General features: G+C 40.9%; 3 protein-coding genes across 7 annotated transcripts in view; 1 reads left to right on the top strand and 2 right to left on the bottom strand.

The window, feature by feature from the left end:
• Positions 1-17,475, bottom strand: part of LOC138974160 (uncharacterized) — a 318,701-nt gene that overhangs the window by 60,382 nt on the left and 240,844 nt on the right. The gene's annotated exons all lie outside the window — the stretch shown is intronic.
• LOC138974156 (uncharacterized) overlaps positions 1-17,475 on the top strand; it is a 73,553-nt gene that overhangs the window by 40,043 nt on the left and 16,035 nt on the right. For 2 of the 5 annotated variants that reach the window (XM_070346859.1, XM_070346855.1), the window contains exons 2-3: positions 15,860-16,279; positions 16,708-16,826. The exons of the other annotated variants lie outside the window; for them this stretch is intronic. In XM_070346859.1, the coding sequence (XP_070202960.1) occupies positions 16,009-16,279; positions 16,708-16,826 (390 nt within the window). In that variant the 5' untranslated portion in view covers positions 15,860-16,008. The remainder of the gene's footprint in view (positions 1-15,859; positions 16,280-16,707; positions 16,827-17,475) is intronic. 5 annotated transcript variants of the gene reach the window in all.
• On the bottom strand, positions 5,912-8,182 carry LOC138974414 (uncharacterized). The gene has a single exon (XM_070347130.1). It carries the CDS (start codon positions 8,180-8,182, stop codon positions 5,912-5,914), a length of 2,271 nt encoding a protein of 756 aa, XP_070203231.1.

The raw sequence follows: 17,475 nt of genomic DNA, 5'->3' as shown, positions 1-17,475 counted from the left end.
CGGCTAAATGATGAGAAATGTTACTGTATCAGTGTATGCACCCCTGCACTGCACCTTGTTGGCACTGTCGTGTGGGACCCGTAGTGGCTTGAGGTCCTGTTCTGCAAGTTGTCTCTGGTGCCACAATAGGCTGATGCTGCTTAGAAAAACCAAAACATGCATGACATTAAAGTAACATTTACACTAACAGAATATAATTTTTTAACCTTCTGATTCCATCTCATTCTCACAGTCATAAGTCAATGACAAACTGTAAACATTTGCCGATTTCACATCTCGTACTACAGTATTACAGTATAGATCTACTATGACTACACTTATTAAAAGCACTTTATTAAATAACAAGTCGCGTAAGGCGAAATAACAACATTTAGTCAAGCTGTCGAACTCACAGAATGAAACTGAACGCACTGTTTTTTTCACCAAAACCACATACTCGTAGTTTCGTCAGTCCACCGCTCGGGCAAAGGCAGTGAAATCGACAAGCCATGCAAAATAGTGCGGTAGTGGTCGCGCTGAGCAGGATAACACGCTTTTCTGTATGTCTATTCTTTTTAGCTTACTGAGTTTGTTAATAATCCAAACATATCATATCTATATGTTTTTGGAATCAGGGACCGACAAGGAATAAGATGAAATTGTTTTTAAATCGATTTCGGAAAATTAATTTTAATCATAATTTTCATATTTTTAAATTTCAGAGCTTGTTTGTAATCCAAATATAACATATGTATATGTTTTTGGAATCAGAAAATGACGAAGAATAAGATGAAATTGTTTTTGGATCGTTTATTAAAAAAAATAATTTTAATTACAAGTTTCCGATTTTTAATGACCAAACTCATTCATTCGTTTTTAAGCCACCAAGCTGAAATGCAATACCAAAGTCTGGCCTTTGTCGAAGATTGCTTTGTCAAAATTTCAATCAATTTGATTGAAAAATGAGGGTATGACAGTGCCGCCTTAACTTTTACAAAATGCCGGATATGACGCCATCGAAAAAAATGAAAAAAACGTCCGGGGATATCATTCCCAGAAACTTTCATGTCAAATTTCATAAAGATCGGTCCGGTAGTTTAGTCTGAATCGCTCTACACACACACACGCACAGACTGACAGACAGACACACACACACACACACACACACACACACACGGCACACACACACACACACACGCACACACACACACACACACACACACACACACACACACACACACACACACACATACACCACGACCCTCGTCTCGATTCCCCCTCTATGTTAAAACATTTAGTCAAAACTTGACTAAATGTAAAAACAAGCTTTGGGATGCTGAAAAAACAGAAGAAGAAGAAACTTCCAGGTCAAGCACAGGGCTCTCCGCGGACGTCCCTCCTAGTGGATCCCGGGACCCCCATTTTCCATTTTTAGAGGGTCCATGGACCCCCAGTGCAAAATTGTCCCAAGGGTCCAAAAGCTGAAAAGTCCCGGTGTACTTATAAAATATCGTGGTCACGCATAATGTACTGTGTACAATATCTGAAGATTGCAGTCTGAAAAAGTATCTACAGTATGCACTATAAAGGAAATTTAGTGCGTCCCAGGATCCCCTCTATTAAAAACTAGTGCATCCAGGGACCCCCGCCATACATTTCTAGTACGAGTTTTCGGTTTTTAGTGCGTATAGGACCTGGGGACGCGCACTTTGGGGAGCCCTGAAGCATTATAATTAATCATTACAAGATGTTAACTGATGTACTTGAAGTTGAACTGTTTTAACCACCTCATACCAATGTCCTCCAAATGTGTTCCTCCTAACAACCAAAACTTCTCCTAAAATCCAATGCTAATGATATTTTTTCTTCATGACCCAACCGAAACAAATTGCCTTGGTTTTGATGCATATAAATAAACAGCAAGTTCAGTAAATTCATCGTATCAACAATTGCCAAGAGTTGACTTGTCTGAAACGTCAAATTAAATGGTGATGTTCTCTGAGGCCCCTCTCTTTGATTATTGATTCATATTTCTTTGATCTGGCAAACTGTTCTGACCCCTGGGTGGTTGAGTGTCTGATAGTTTTGACAGGTAGGAGCTCTTCTGACTGAACTATTTTTCCCTAGCAAGGACATTTTGACTTAATATATTATCAGTACATGCAGAACTGACATAATGTCCTCTCTTATTGAAGTTATTCTTATTCTTAATCTTTGAACAACATTGACTAACCATGCCGGACACACTTTGATCTAAATTCTGTAAAAATGTACCGGACTAGTAAGTAGTATGTGGCCTTTGTGGGTTTTTTTCTCCCAAGTTACAGAGAAAGCATACATGCATAACATGTAGACTTTTTCACTTGATGACTAAGCTGCATAGTAAATTGTGTGTCAGTATACTGCTTTTGATTAGTTCATGATCACTTTGTCTTTTCAGATGATAATTTCAGGTATGTGTTCAACAAAACATTTCAATGTCATTGTTAATGTGTAAAAAAATAACCAGTAGAAACTTACCTTAGCTTGTTCCACTGGTTCTATTTCAGGCGAAATGGGAATGCTTTCCTGTGCTAGCTCTTTCCTTGTTTTGTCCTTGAGAATTGTAGTTCATGATCAGAGTAGCACCAGTTCCTTGGACCCTAAACCTGGCACTAGTAGTAGTACTGGCTGTGTTAAAAACCCATCTCAGACCACATCAAATTATAAACTAGCACTAATTAATGCAGCAAAAGCAGTGGGGGGTGGGGGAAAAACAGAAAGAGAAACATGCGAAGCAGAAATGGTTGTGGCACTTGGGCAGTTGGGGAAAGAAAACATGCATTGTATTGTTATCAATTCAACTTATACTAATTCCCCAAAACTGTTCAAGTAGATGTGACAAAGGAGGCTACCGCTCCTTTCACATCAGACTCTGCACCCGGGTTGTTGGCCTTTAAGTCAACACCGGTGGATTGTGGAATTCTGTTTGTGATGGGGTTTGGTGTTTTCCGATTGTCTGTATGTTCATTGAAACCTTCGGGTTTGTATAACAGTTTTTATAGGCTAACTTAGCCCTAACATTTTCAATCCTGTTTGATTGCACTTCGCCTCCCGAGGTGATCGTAGTGTTACTGCACTCGGTTACATCTGGCGCTGCGAGCAGGATGGGACTCGGCATGATATGTTCAGGTAATGGCATAATATGACTACTGAACATTTTCGTGCTGTTCCCATTCTGCAAACTTGGGATGGACAGTGGTCCCCCGGTTCGGAACTTCGGGACGAAGTTTATTCAAACGGGGGCGATTGTAACAGGGGAGGCTACCGCTCCTTTCACAGCAGACTCTGCACCCGAGTTGTTGGCCTTTAAGTCAACACCGGTGGATTGTGGAATTCTGTTTGTGATGGGGTCTGGTGGTTTCCGATTGTCTGTATGTTCATGGAAACCTTCGGGTTTGCATAACAGTTTTTATAGGGCTAAGAAATTAGCCCTAACATTTTCAATCCTGTTTGATTGCACTTTGCCTCCCGAGGTGATCGTAGTGTTACGGCACTTTCTTTCTTTCTTTATTTGGTGTTTAACGTCGTTTTCAACCATTCAAGGTTATATCGCGACGGCTCGGTTACATAGAATTCAGAGTGATAATATAATATGGTTAAATAAAAGATATGAACGAGAATAATGCGGTCAGTAATGGGACTACTGTGTTTGTTCAGAATGATGTATATACTTTCAAATTGCTTTCAGAACAAAATTGTACCTGTAGCTTCTTGGTTTACATTAAACTGTACCTGTAGAGTAGACTAGCGTCAAGTCAAAACGTTTGGGATGCAGTGTTGTGTTCCTTGTACCTCACTACCTGTATCTTATTGAGGCCAGGGATAATCATACGATTCATAGTTCTTGATCTCAATACAACCGCCAGTACATTATGTGTTTTAGTAATTATCTGAATCCTGTATCAAAACACAAGAAAGGCTAGTTGTTGGAACACTTAATTTGAAACCAAACCAAACATTCTGATTCACTAGCAGTAACATATGGTCATGTGTTGGTCTTTATAATGGACAGACATACCAATTATTTTGTGTATGTCATATGAGTGATTATTTTGAATCTGACCTGTGGCCATGTTCATGCCATCTACTGAGGCTTTTCTAAGCTAGATAATTCAACGCCTACTGAGCTGTCTTTTTATTTGACTTATAATTATTGGCATGTCTGTCCACAATGAAGACTGTGAAGTCGATGTACTTGTGAAGGTTTGGTTTTGTCAAAAATTAAAAGTCCCAATAACTTACCTTTCTGCTTTATGATTCTTGATAGGTGCGTTCTTGATTGATATTGGATAGCAGTCTACAAATATAATTAGTCTGGGCCTGAAATTGAGCGCCAGGGCAAATCGCGGAAAGCAATAGCTTGACTATCAACCCACCAATGTTTTTATTTTCATAGGTACACTATATATCCACTTCATCTTTCACTCTAGGATAGTTGCACTGTACTGTGTACAGGGATTGCCTCACTATTGAAAGAAATAGTGAATTACGTAATAGTAATGTTCATCCGACTACTTCTCTTGACTTGAGTCTGACGTGCTCCTGTCATAGATCACATTGTCACTGCTTTTATGCATCACTATTCAAACGGTCCCTTAAGGAACTCAGGCACTGATAAAGTCTAGTCCATCAAATCAAGTTTACCACTACGATAATCTATGAGTTGAAAATGAGTTACCATTCGTGTTTCGTTTTTCTACATATATCAGCAAGCATACAGCGTCAGAAGACGTCGGGTCGAAATCCCACAGTAAACTCCAACACTGGCAACTGTTCCAAAAGATTTGCATTACTAATGTTTTTTACTGGATGCAGAAATGCATTAATTAATGAAGAAAGAAGCAATACACCAGTTAACAGTTTCGGCGTTTACATGGAACGAAGAAGGAAAGCGGAAGAGGAAGAAGTACAAACGAACTCGCAAAAAACGATCTGCGCATGCGTTCAAATCAACGGGAAAAAAATAAAAAATCGTAATCCTTAGAACCTTTACACTCTTTAAACGAACTGTCACACCCACATATGCACACACACATATGCGCAGTCTGTCATCCACAAACTCACAGAATTTTCTCTCTCTCCTACTGTAAAAAGGTACAAAACACAATAAATGAAGTTTATACGTTTCTTGAACAAAACAAAACAAATGGACAAAGACTCTATGACTCTCACACACTCGCACAAATACTTCATAATTATGTTATGAACGTTCTACCAATTCATTACATGTTTGATAATTGGCAGAAGTTATGCAAACATGTAACACGAAAATAGCTTTCCGTCTTTTTACACACACAAGTTATCATAATGCACAGACCATATTCAAAATTGATAACTAACATAACTAACAATACTAATAAAACTAACCTTCTTTAAACGAAATACCTGACTGACTAGCCTGAACATATAAGAAACGCACAGACACGAAACAAACATGTACCACGCAAACAGCCTAAACTACACCGAAAACAATAGAAAAGAATTACGCACCACAGCCTGGTTGCATGAAAGCATACACGAAATTCCCCTGTCAAATGAAGACAGCTCCCTTTTGCTCTATGGAAGCAAAAGTAACGTTCAAATAAAGAACGGATTCCAGTCTGGAACGCAGACTTCTAGCCCTGTAAACGGCTACGGCAAGAATGAATAAAACTGACACACAACTGAATTTACTGCTCACTACAGCACACCTGAGATACACCCGTTTCACTAGAATTTAGAGAAAACCGTGCCGCACGAAAACTATACGAGTGCTAGCTGTCTCACCTGGCAGGTAAACGACAGCACAAAGAACAGGCGCTTGCAATGATTGCATATAATACGAAATAATTACAGCTGCTTGTGACACACCCCCCTGGTGAGACTGAACTAACAGTTAAGTTACAAAACTTCACACAACGCGGCTGTAATAATCCGCTCCTACGTTTTCACGTCCTCGGATTGCGCGAATCCGGAAGGAGAATGGTTCATCCAGCAGAGGCATCTTTCCAAATGGTGCTTTTGGAATTTTCCCCTTGGGTAGAGCTCGCTTGCAAGCGTCGCAGGATTGTACATATCGACGGATGTCACCGCCCATTCCCGGCCAGTAGAAAGAGTTCCACACTCGATCTCGAGTCCTCCTCGAACCAAGATGGCCAGCCATTGGTACATCATGCGACAGCTTAAGGATTCCAGGTCTCAAGGCTTCTGGTACAACTATCTGATGGTACACATCTTCACCTGATGAGAACTCCCTTTGCAGAACTCCTTTCTTCCAGGAAAACTTCACTTGGCCATGTTTCCCGGAGGGAGCAGGATTACTAACCGCCGCTAGCTCTCGAATGCGTGCCAATGTAGAGTCGTTCCCTTGTAGCTGAATGAGTTCATCTCGGGTGACACCTCCCAGTCCGGAGTCCTTAATTTTATGAGTTTTGGGTCCTTGTTGTTCTCGAGCATGCTGTGCTCTGGTGACAACAGATGTCTTCACAGGATATGCCTTTCCCCTGTACACCGGAACTTCAAGAGTTTGTCCATCAGGCAACGGGATGGCATTTCCAATCAATACAGGATGAGCAAGATCCTCCACCACAATAGCAATTGCCTTTCCTGAAAAGAAAGGCGATTCAAAGTCAATCACAACAGTTGGGCACTCTCGTTCAACGTTGCCGGCTGCAAGTCGGATGGTTTGTCGTCCAACGCTGCGCTTGTTATCTCGCACAAGAGACGAATCCACCACTAGCCCGTCAGCTCCAGTATCCCTCAGGGCAGATACTGAAGAACCATTGACATTCACTGTACATCTAGGAGTGTAGGTCAGTTGGCTGCAAGGATCACAGAGAGCAGGCAGTTCAGATCCTGAGGTGACTGTTCCTAGAGTGACAACGGTTTTCACCGAAGTTAGACGAGGACAGTTTCTTCCAGCGTGACCTTCCTGACCGCAGTAGTAACACTTTCCCTTGAATCCAGATGGCTTAGAGTCAACAAGTTGTTCTGGAGTTTCATCCTTCTTCGGGCTACTTGGTCCTTTCTGATGACCCAATGCTTTACCAAAGACCGTAACTGGATTTTTCCTGGCCCGTTTCGACGATGCAAATCTCTCAGCTAGTTCAGCAGCTTCAGTAAGGGTACTGGGGTCATTCTGTCTGATGAAGTCGGCAAGTTCTCCAGATACTCTGTCGAGAAGGTGCTCCATCAGTATGAGATCTCGAACTCCTTCGTATGTCTCCTCCTTCTTGGCTGCCTTTCTCCACCGCTCAAACCAAATCCGGAGCCGAGTAGCATGCTGCTGAAATGTTTCTTCATCCTTTTTCACAGCCTGACGAAACTTGGAGCGGTAAGAGTCAGCAGTCCAACGAAAAGCCCCACGTAGCGTCTCCACCACTTTGTCGTACTTTACGGCGTCCTCATCAGGCAATTCTAGGTAAACTTCGGAGGAAAAACCTTTAAGAAGTGTCCCCAGCCTAGCTCCCCAGTCTCGTTCCCTGTTCCACCCACTCAGGGATGCCGCTCTCTCAAATCGCCCTAGAAAAGTATCCAAATCTTCTTTGGTGGTATCAAAAGGATCGATCTTTAGACGGACAGGTTCTATTGGACGGATATGGGGAACATGAGCAGTTTCTTCACGCTGGGCCCTTGCTATCTGTGTCCGAATCCTCTCCTCCTCCAACTCAGCCAAACGTTGACGTCGGGTATATTCTTCCTCATCTCTCTCCTGTCTTCTTCTTGTCTCTTCTTGTCTCAGTCGAGCCTCTTCCTCTTCTCTCTCCTGTTTCCTTCTTGCCTCTTCCTCTTCTCTCTCCTGTTTCCTTCTTGCCTCTTCTTCTTCTCTCTCCTGTCTTCTTCTTGTCTCTTCTTGTCTCAGTCGAGCCTCTTCCTCTTCTCTCTCCTGTTTCCTTCTTGCCTCTTCCTCTTTTCTCTCCTGTTTCCTTCTTGCCTCTTCTTCTTCTCTCTCCTGTCTTCTTCTTGCCTCTTCTTGTCTCAGTCGAGCCTCTTCCTCTTCTCTCTCCTGTCTTTTTTCTTCTCTCTCCTGTTTCCTTCTTGCCTCTTCCAGTTGAGCTTTTAGCAGCTGAGCCTCCAATCCCACTCGTTGTTGTTGCTGCTGTTGATGGCGCAGACGGTCCAATTCTTCTTGCACAAATCTGGCAAGTGCACTACCGGAACGGACACCCAACGCTCTGCCCATAGCGGCAATCTGCTCATGGTCGGCACTAAGACTAACCGCGTTTCCAGCTGATTCAGAAAATACTTCGCTATGAGTAGGCGGAGTAGATAACTCATGGCCGGAAAGAGACAAAGTCGGGTCAGGCGTAGAAAAGCTAGACAGGGCCGCGTTTCGAGTTTTCCTTGCGGACATATTTATCTTTATCTTCAGTAAACAGTGAAATAAAAAGGAAAAAGTATTTATGGTACTTCTGAATGAAATGAGCTAGACACCAATAAATACCGAACAAGGAAAAACAAGCTTTACAAATGAACGTTTTCTTTCATAAAATGAATAGCAGTACTATGCGCGGAAAACACCGACTTCTGTCACTGTTACGACGGTAGTGACAAAAGTAATGAACTCTAGTGCTATCACACGAATGATATTCAATAAACAGGCATCACGAAGACATGACAAAACAAGACAAAACAATATCAGAAAAACAGAAAGCAAACAGAAAAATCTGAAGTGACGATGAAAAGTTAGGATAGACCCACTACTTCTAGCTAGCTATCCCAATCATATATCCCGGACGAGCCCCCATTTGTCACACACACACATGCACACACACATATGCGCAGTCTGTCAACCACAAACTCACAGAATTTTCTCTCTCTCAAACTGTAAAAAGGTAAAAAACACAATAAATGAATTATATACGTTTCTTGAACAAAACAAAACACTCAAAACTCACATTTACACATCTATGGCGTTGTTTAACCCTTCAGGTGGTGGTCAAATGTTGAGTGTCATACTAATGTACATTTGAGAAAATATTTGAAGAGTGTAACCAATATAGGCTATGCATTCAGGCCCAGTTGTCGTTTCCTCCGTTGTACTTTTGTTAAAGGATAATCGATTTAGGAAATCAATCCTAAAATATTCTTTGCCATGTTTCGATTTCGTCACAATTTAGAGAAACATAACTGCCGTATGGATGGTTGGATTATAACTTTGGTATTATCCTTTTTGGTTTGTAAAACCGCGGCGAAGTAAATCGGTGTGTGTGGTATTTTTTAAATGGAGCAGAAGACTAGAGTGGAAAGTCTAACGTTCTTTTGAGAAAAGAAAAATGTTGGACTATAACTGCAGAAGTTTTTATACCCTTTATTTTCATATCTTTGTCCATGTAAACTGTAAAATACATCATATACTTCATTGAGATGGTCGCGAAGGAACCAAATCATTCCAAGTTTTTTTCTCATAACTTCTCTCTTTTCGTTTTCGGCGAGAGAAGCACATGGAAAAAAATCACATGTTTGATTTTACCATGACACATTTTATTTCTCTGTAATCACATATTGTTTTGTAACCATATATTTCTTCTCTTTCTGTTTGTAATTTATAATGATAATAGAACTGAGAAGCTGAGAGAGGTGTTTTTATTTGGTTTGGGCCAAATTCACCATTTTTTGAGTTGGAATCCAATAAGAACGAACAGAGTTTGTTGGTTCGGCGTTACTAATGGTGTTTCTAACGCAAATCTTATCCTTCCGCTCGTTTTTACATTTAGTCAAGTTTTGACTAAATGTTTTAACGTAGAGGGGGGAATCGAGACGAGGGTCGTGGTGTATGTGCGTGTGTGTGTGTGTGTGTGTGTGTGTAGAGCGATTCAGACTAAACTACTGGACCGATCTTTATGAAATTTGACATGAGAGTTCCTGGGTATGAAATCCCCGAACGTTTTCTTCATTTTTTTGATAAATGTCTTTGATGACGTCATATCCGGCTTTTCGTGAAAGTTGAGGCGGCACTGTCACGCCCTCATTTTTCAACCAAATTGGTTGAAATTTTGGTCAAGTAATCTTCGACAAAGCCCGGACTTCGGTATTGCATTTCAGCTTGGTGGCTTAAACATTAATTAATGACTTTGGTCATTACAAATCTGAAAATTGTAAAAAAAAAATAAAAATTTATAAAACGATCCACATTTACGCTCATCTTATTTTCCATCATTTTCTGATTCCAAAAACATATAAATGTGTTATGTTTGGAATAAAAACAAGCTCTGAAAATTAAATATATAAAAATTATTATCAAAATTAAATTGTCGAAATCAATTTAAAAACACTTTCATCTTATTCCTTGTCGGTTCCTGATTCCAAAAACATATCGATATGATATGTTTGGATTAAAAACACGCTCAGAAAGTTAAAACAAAGAGAGGTACAGAAAAGCGTGCTATCTTTCTTAGCGCAACTACTACCCCGCTCTTCTTGTCAATTTCATTGCCTTTGCCATGAGCGGTGGACTGACGATGCTACGAGTATACGGTCTTGCTGAAAAATGGCATTGCGTTCAGTTTCAGTCTGTGAGTTCGACAGCTACTTGACTAAATGTTGTATTTTCGCCTTACGCGACTTGTTTACATTTAGTCAAGTTTTGACTAAATGTTTTAACGTAGAGGGGGGAATCGAGACGAGGGTCGTGGTGTATGTGCGTGCGTGTGTGTGTGTGTGTTTGTGTCTGTCTGTCTGTGTGTGTGTGTGTAGAGCGATTCAGACTAAACTACTGGACCGATCTTTATGAAATTTGACATGAGAGTTCCTGGGTATGAAATCCCCATACGTTTTTTTCATTTTTTTGATAAATGTCTTTGATGACGTCATATCCGGCTTTTCGTGAAAGTTGCGGCGGCACTGTCACGCCCTTATTTTTCAACCAAATGGGTTGAAATTTTGGTCAAGTAATGTTCGACAAAGCCCGGACGTCGGTATTGCATTTCAGCTTGGTGGCTTAAAAATTAATTAATGACTTTGGTCATTAAAAATCTGAAAATTGTAAAAAAAATATTTTTTTTATAAAACGATCCAAATTTACGTTCATCTTATTTTCCATCATTTGCTGATTCCAAAAACATATAAATATGTTTTATTTGGATTAAAAACAAGCTCTGAAAATTAAATATATAAAAATTATTATCAAAATTAAATTTTCGAAATCAATTTAAAAACACTTTCATCTTATTCCTTGTCGGCTCCTGATTCCAAAAACATATAGATATAATATGTTTGGATTAAAAACACGCTCAGAAAGCAGGGCCGGACCAAATGAGTTGTAAGGGGGGGGGGGGGGGGGTCCTCCTTTTTTTGGGGGGCAAATCAGCGAAGTGGCGAAGCCACAAGCGCGCCTGCAAAGCAGGCGCGTGAACTAGGGGGGTCCGGGGGCATGCTCCCCCGGAAAATTGTTTAAAAACGGTTAAAATCTGTGCAATCTGGTGCATTCTGGGCCTTGTTTTGAGGGTTAAGAGCAGCATTGTTTTGGTGCTAAAACTAGTAAAAGTCAAAGCAAGGTACATGTATGCTTTTTCCAGGGGTGGGGTTCCGGAACCCCTGGAACCCCCCCCCCCCCCCCTGGGTCCGGCCCTGGAAAGTTAAAACGAAAAGAGGTACAGAAGAGCGTGCTATCCTTCTCAGCGCAACTACTCCCCCGCTCTTCTTGTCAATTTCACTGCCTTTGCCGTGAGCGGTGGACTGACGATGCTACGAGTATACGGTCTTGCTGCGTTGCATTGCGTTCAGTTTCATTCTGTGAGTTCGACAGCTACTTGACTAAATGTTGTATTTTCGCCTTACGCGACTTGTTTACATTTGGTGTCAGAAGCAAAAGGAGCTCGGTATGGGTGTTTCACTGGTTTTCTGTATATGATTTTTGCTTTGTGTAAAACGATGGTACTTATAGTGTTTGATGTATACTTTGAGCAGGAATATATTTTCGCTTCTGCTTTGAGAAGTTTCAATACCCTCGGTCATTTTCAGTTTGAGTTTTTGTGGAGGGGGGCATTGTGGACTACATGAATATTTTTTTGTGTCTTTTCTCCATAAATTATGCAATTTTTTTCTTAAAGTTTATAGAGTGAAGAAGAAGAGAAAGCGTAGAGAGCAGAATATATTATCTAAGTTAGTATTGAAACTAAGATTGGAATTAAGATTCACACTCTAAAATCATATTTGTTCTTTCCCTTAGTAAATGTTTGGAGATAGGTATGATACAGTACTTTTTCATTGTTTAATTGTTTTGACACGATGGCGCCAATCAGACTGACGGGATATGAACCCTTGGTCACTAACTCGCTATGGCTTTGTTTTTGCACGTGCCGCCAGCGAAACCGAGCATTGTTTCGACATCCAACTCTCACCTCCCCCCCCCCCCCCCCCAAACCTCCTTTCCTGCTTGATCTGATTCTTTACTTCTATGTTGAATAATACTTGGTACACACAGACGAACACACATACATACACACACACTCTCACACACACACTCTCTCTCTCTCTCTCTCTCTCTCTCTCTCTCTCTCTCTCTCTCTCTCTCTCTCTCTCTCTGAAAGAGAAAGTGTATAGTATGCTTCCATTAACAAGCACACTTTTGAATTTTTTATTTTTATTTTGTTATACTTTTCCCTACATACTTTTTTTTTATTTTATTTTTTGTTTAAATGTTTTCATCTATATATATATACGACTTGTGTCTGTCTGTCTGTGTGTCTGTCTGTGTGTCTGTCTGTGAGTTCGCGATGCACGGCCAAAGTTCTCGATGGATCTGCTTCAAATTTGGTGGGCATATTCAGGTAGACCCGGGACAGGACACAACCTGGTCGATATTTCAACACGTGCTCTCAGCGCGCAGCGCTGAACCGATTTTGGTTCCACCTCGGGCCCCCATACCGACACACCAAAGCCGCTACACCACATCACAACGCCAAAGTTCTCGGTGGATCTTTTTCAAATTTGGACACCGTATTCAGCTACACCCCGGACACAATATCATCGAAGATATATTTTAACACGTGCTCTCAGCGCGCAGCGCTGAACCGATTTTGGTTTTTGTGTTCATTTCACCATTATAAGTAACTCTTCCTTATCTTCTCCAGTGTCTTGCGTTTATCTCCCTTCCTTCGTGTGGCTTCAATCCATATTTCCGTTTGTAAGTTACTATTTTTAGAATGTCACTGCGCTGTCCACAACGCTTCCCTTGCACCCGTAAGTTGTTCTTACTGTCAAAGTGAAAAGGTCGAATCAATTTATAGCCACGCGAAAAATACACTGTCACCTATCTCTATATATTTATAGATATAGATATACATATATATATATACGGCTTCTCTGTGTGTGTGTGTGTGTGTGTGTTTGTGTGTGTGTGGGGGCAAAAACCTGTGTATTGTAGAGTTCTGTTTGTGATGTGGTCTAGCGGCTTTTGTCTGTCTGTATGTTCTGGCATTTGAGAAGCCACAGCAGATAATAGAGGGCTAAGAAATATGCTCTAAAATTCTCAATCCCGTTTGACAGGATTTCGCCTTCAAAGGTGATTGTGGTGAACCGCCACGCTGTCTGTCTCTGTCTCGCGATTCACCCCGGCGAAGCCGGGTATTCCTCTAGTTCTTGATATTTGTTCTTTGTTTCATGTATGTATTATAGTAGGGACTAGCTGTAAGAAAGGACCATATGGACCTAATGCTATCATCCCTCGGTAATAAAGTTTTCGAGTTTTCGAGTTCGAGTTCTCTCTCTCTCTCTCTTTCTCACTTTTCTTTTATGTAGCTTTTATATCATTCTTTCTTTTACCCATGTATTCAATATAAACATGTATTCTGTATTCATTTGTTTAGTAGAATGTAGATTTTATGTTTATCATCTACATATGAGAAGCCTGTTGAATATACACTGTGTTTGATTGTGGTTAACTTGTAACTGCATACGTTTTTGGTGTGACATGACTATTTTGCGAGGTAATAGTCAGAGGTTTTGAACTTTGTTCGCAATGTTGATAACCAATGAGTGTTTGGTATCAAATGATGCGTCGTGGAATTTCCATGTTATTGATATATATATATATATATATATCTTTATAGCGTTTTTGATGTAGTTTTCTTAGTACAGGAGTTTTTGTGTATTTTTGAGGGATTTTAACTGTAGCTTCTATGGAGGCTGACAGCAGCCTCGAAACTCTCCCCCTCCCTCCCCATTTTGTTCTGTGGTCTCAGAGCGACGTTTCCAAGCTTGTAAATTATAAGCTGTTAGTTTTCAAGGTTCGGCGAGAGTCTGAGCAACCAACCTGACCTCGTGTCTAAATGGTATACCGGACTCCCCACCACTTAGGGTTACAGCATTGCTTCTTTGGGAATGGTTGTGGATGAGTCCAAACCTGAGTACTGAGAAGTATTTGTTGTTATCTCTAAATTGTCCTCCGGAGTTTTGGCAACCAACCTGGCTTAAGTGTCTAAATGGTATACCGGACTCCGCCCTGTGGACTGAACTGACAGGGTTAAAAACAAACGTTCCGCAGTCCCAGGTTACCACACGGCGAGTAAAGTGGCGTCGCTTTACTCTTTTACTTTATTTTTATCCAGGCCCCGAACCTCTGCCCAAATTTTCAGCCATTTTAGGACATAGGATATTGCTTTCAGTAGCGTATTTTGCTAAGGGTACCTACGGGTCATGCCCAAATTTTCAGCCATTTTTGGACTTAGAATATTTTTGTAAGGAGTAGGAAAATTACAGGAATAGAGTGAACCAATGTACATATATATTTTCTGAAAAGAACCTACGCCTTGTATTGAGTTGTTTTCATGATTTGTTTTGATTCAATACAATTTTGAACTTTACCCGCCTCTTCTTGAGTTTCTATTCTGTGTGTCTGTTTGTCCTGTCGTGTGATTGCCATCCTGACAAATGACCTTCAAACACGTATAACATCTAAGACACAGACACAGACAGTTATAGTTAATGTGAAGCTAAGACCGCTCGGCTTTACATGTACAACTACACACACACACACACACACACACACACACACACACACACACACACACACACACACACACACACACACACACACACACACACAGCAAATTGCATCGTCTGTCGACTAGTCACAGAAACAAACCTGGCGAGGTATGCGTGTACTTTATACACGTGGAAGAAACCGGAACCATGCGTCTTTGTTATTGCTAATATCGTTTGGATATCGGCAACAACTTACCAACTTCCGTAGCGTTATCCTTTGATGATCGCAATAGGGATGTGTGAGACCATCCAATCACTTTTTGGTGTTTGGTGTTTGTTAATGTTTACAATACATTACTTGGGGAAATGAAGTCAGGTTCTTTTTGTTTAGCTAGACACTTGTGGCTTTTTATTAATTTGATTATTTCAATGTAAGCGGCCGGAACTTGTGCAAATTGTGTCCCAATCCCATGGAAAATAGTAGCTTCCCTGATTAGGTCAGACAAATCTGTGGGTTTTTTTAGGGAGGTAAAGAAAGTTCGAAGGTCAGACATACAATAATAGGGTCCGCCACTGAGCCAGGTAACTGGAAACGCTTAATTTTTGTTTAATGCCTAGTTAGTTACTAGCAAACTTGTGAATTGTGTTCCCATTCGTGTGTGTCACTGTCAGTGAAGTGTCAGATGTTCTGTTTGTGTTCCCATTCGTGTGTGTCACTGTCAGTGAAGTGTCAGAGGCAAGTGCTTTGTTTGTATTGGAGTGCACACAGACAAATAGTGAGGTCTGTAAGACAACCACAGAAAAAAATATGTAATAAAAGCTGGTGTACATAGTTTCCTCTCCTCTTAGTCTTTGTGTGAAAATTCTGTGAAAATGAAGGTTTTTCTCTCTGGCTTAGAACTAAGACTAAGAGTTTTCTTGTATTATGTTGCAGGTTGTTGTCAAACTATTGATGGCCCCACTCAGATCACAATCACCCCGCCAACACTGAGCCTGGCACCCAATGTGTCGGATGCTACAGGGGGGCAGGTCACTGTCCAATGCAGAGCATCTTCACTTGGTCAGGGAGAAGATTTGTTAGCCATGAACATTCAGCGATTGCTGGACAACGATCCTAATGCTGTCCGCACTGTGGTAGTAGGAGCAAGGTCCTCACAAGACCAAGGGAATGCAGCTTTGATCCAGACACTTCAGGGAGCCACTGTGTCTGGCAGTATTGGGGATGCTAGCATCACTCTCACCATGAGCATGGCCAAGTGTGCTGATGCTGGCATCTACTACTGCACCGCTACTGCACTGGATAGCAATACTAAGACTAAATACTATGAATCTTTTAAAAATGTGACCATTAAAGGTGAGTGGAGTTTCCAGTAAATCTCTTATTGTTAAGATTCTGTTTGTATGCATTTCGGGTGCTTTGGTGTGTAACTAGGCTTGGAATATGGTTATTGTAAACAGTCATCAGAACTATACATTCTAATTATCTAAATCTAAGTACTATAGCCTTTGCTATGCTATTGCTAACAGGTTTTAGAGATTACAAAAAAACCAATATGTTTTGCAGGGTAAAAACTGACTTTGTGCAAGATTACAACTGCAAGTGCAAGCCATGCAAGTGTCTTTCAAACATGTTCCACGTTTTTTTCTGGGACTTTGCAGTCTGTGTGGTGTTAAAGTCACCGTTGATGGTGCATTTCGTCAGTTTGGTTCTGTTTTATGAGGAGATTTAAGTCTATTGATTTGTGTAATTTTTGTAATCTTTGGTCATAATATTATTTACAGTGAGCCCTGGCACCATTACACTGACGCCAACTCCGAGCGGTATAAACAGCTGGAAGGTCAACGAGACACTGACCATACTCTGCAACGGTGTTGTTGGCACTGTGGTGAACGAGAATAATGTAAGTTAGATTAACACAACTTAAACATCCAATAAAATTGAGTACAGTAGTACCTGCCATGTAATGCCCCTGATACAAGAACACCTCCTGTGAAAGGACACATTTTGTTGTCCCATTGTCTATTTTCTCCACCAAAATATACCTGTCATGACAGACCACCTGCAATGACAGACCACCTGTCATGACAGACCACCTGCAATGACAGACCACCTGCAATGCCAGGATATGTTCCGCTTATGCCAAGGTTGTCCATTCATCGCAGGTACCACTACCACTGTATTTGTTTTAAGAATTAGTAAAATATATTAAAACTAAAAGGGGGGGGGGGGGAATATGCAGCCCTTATCCTTCTATGACTATCATTTTTAAGATAATGATAAATTTACCTTGTTTAGGTAGCACACCTTTAAGACTGAGAGAAATAAGTTCCTGTGCAAAACTTTAGGCCAGTAATTTGCGGACGGATGATCATAAAGTTTCATGGCATTGAATTGATTATGGGCGCGGTTTGCTACTACAGCAGAACTTACAATGGCCGGCCATGAGCAGATACCTTTCATGTAAGGCAGCCCTCAAAGTTACAAAAAATGGCGCACTAGCCTTCAGCTAGTGATTCTGAAAATGTACTCGCCAGAGAGCTGACTTAACT

This window comes from Littorina saxatilis, linkage group LG8 (genome assembly GCF_037325665.1).
Source record: "Littorina saxatilis isolate snail1 linkage group LG8, US_GU_Lsax_2.0, whole genome shotgun sequence".
Lineage (NCBI taxonomy): Eukaryota > Metazoa > Mollusca > Gastropoda > Littorinimorpha > Littorinidae > Littorina > Littorina saxatilis.
Note: the sequence above shows the minus strand (reverse complement) of the source record. Positions and strands in the feature narration are given on the sequence as shown.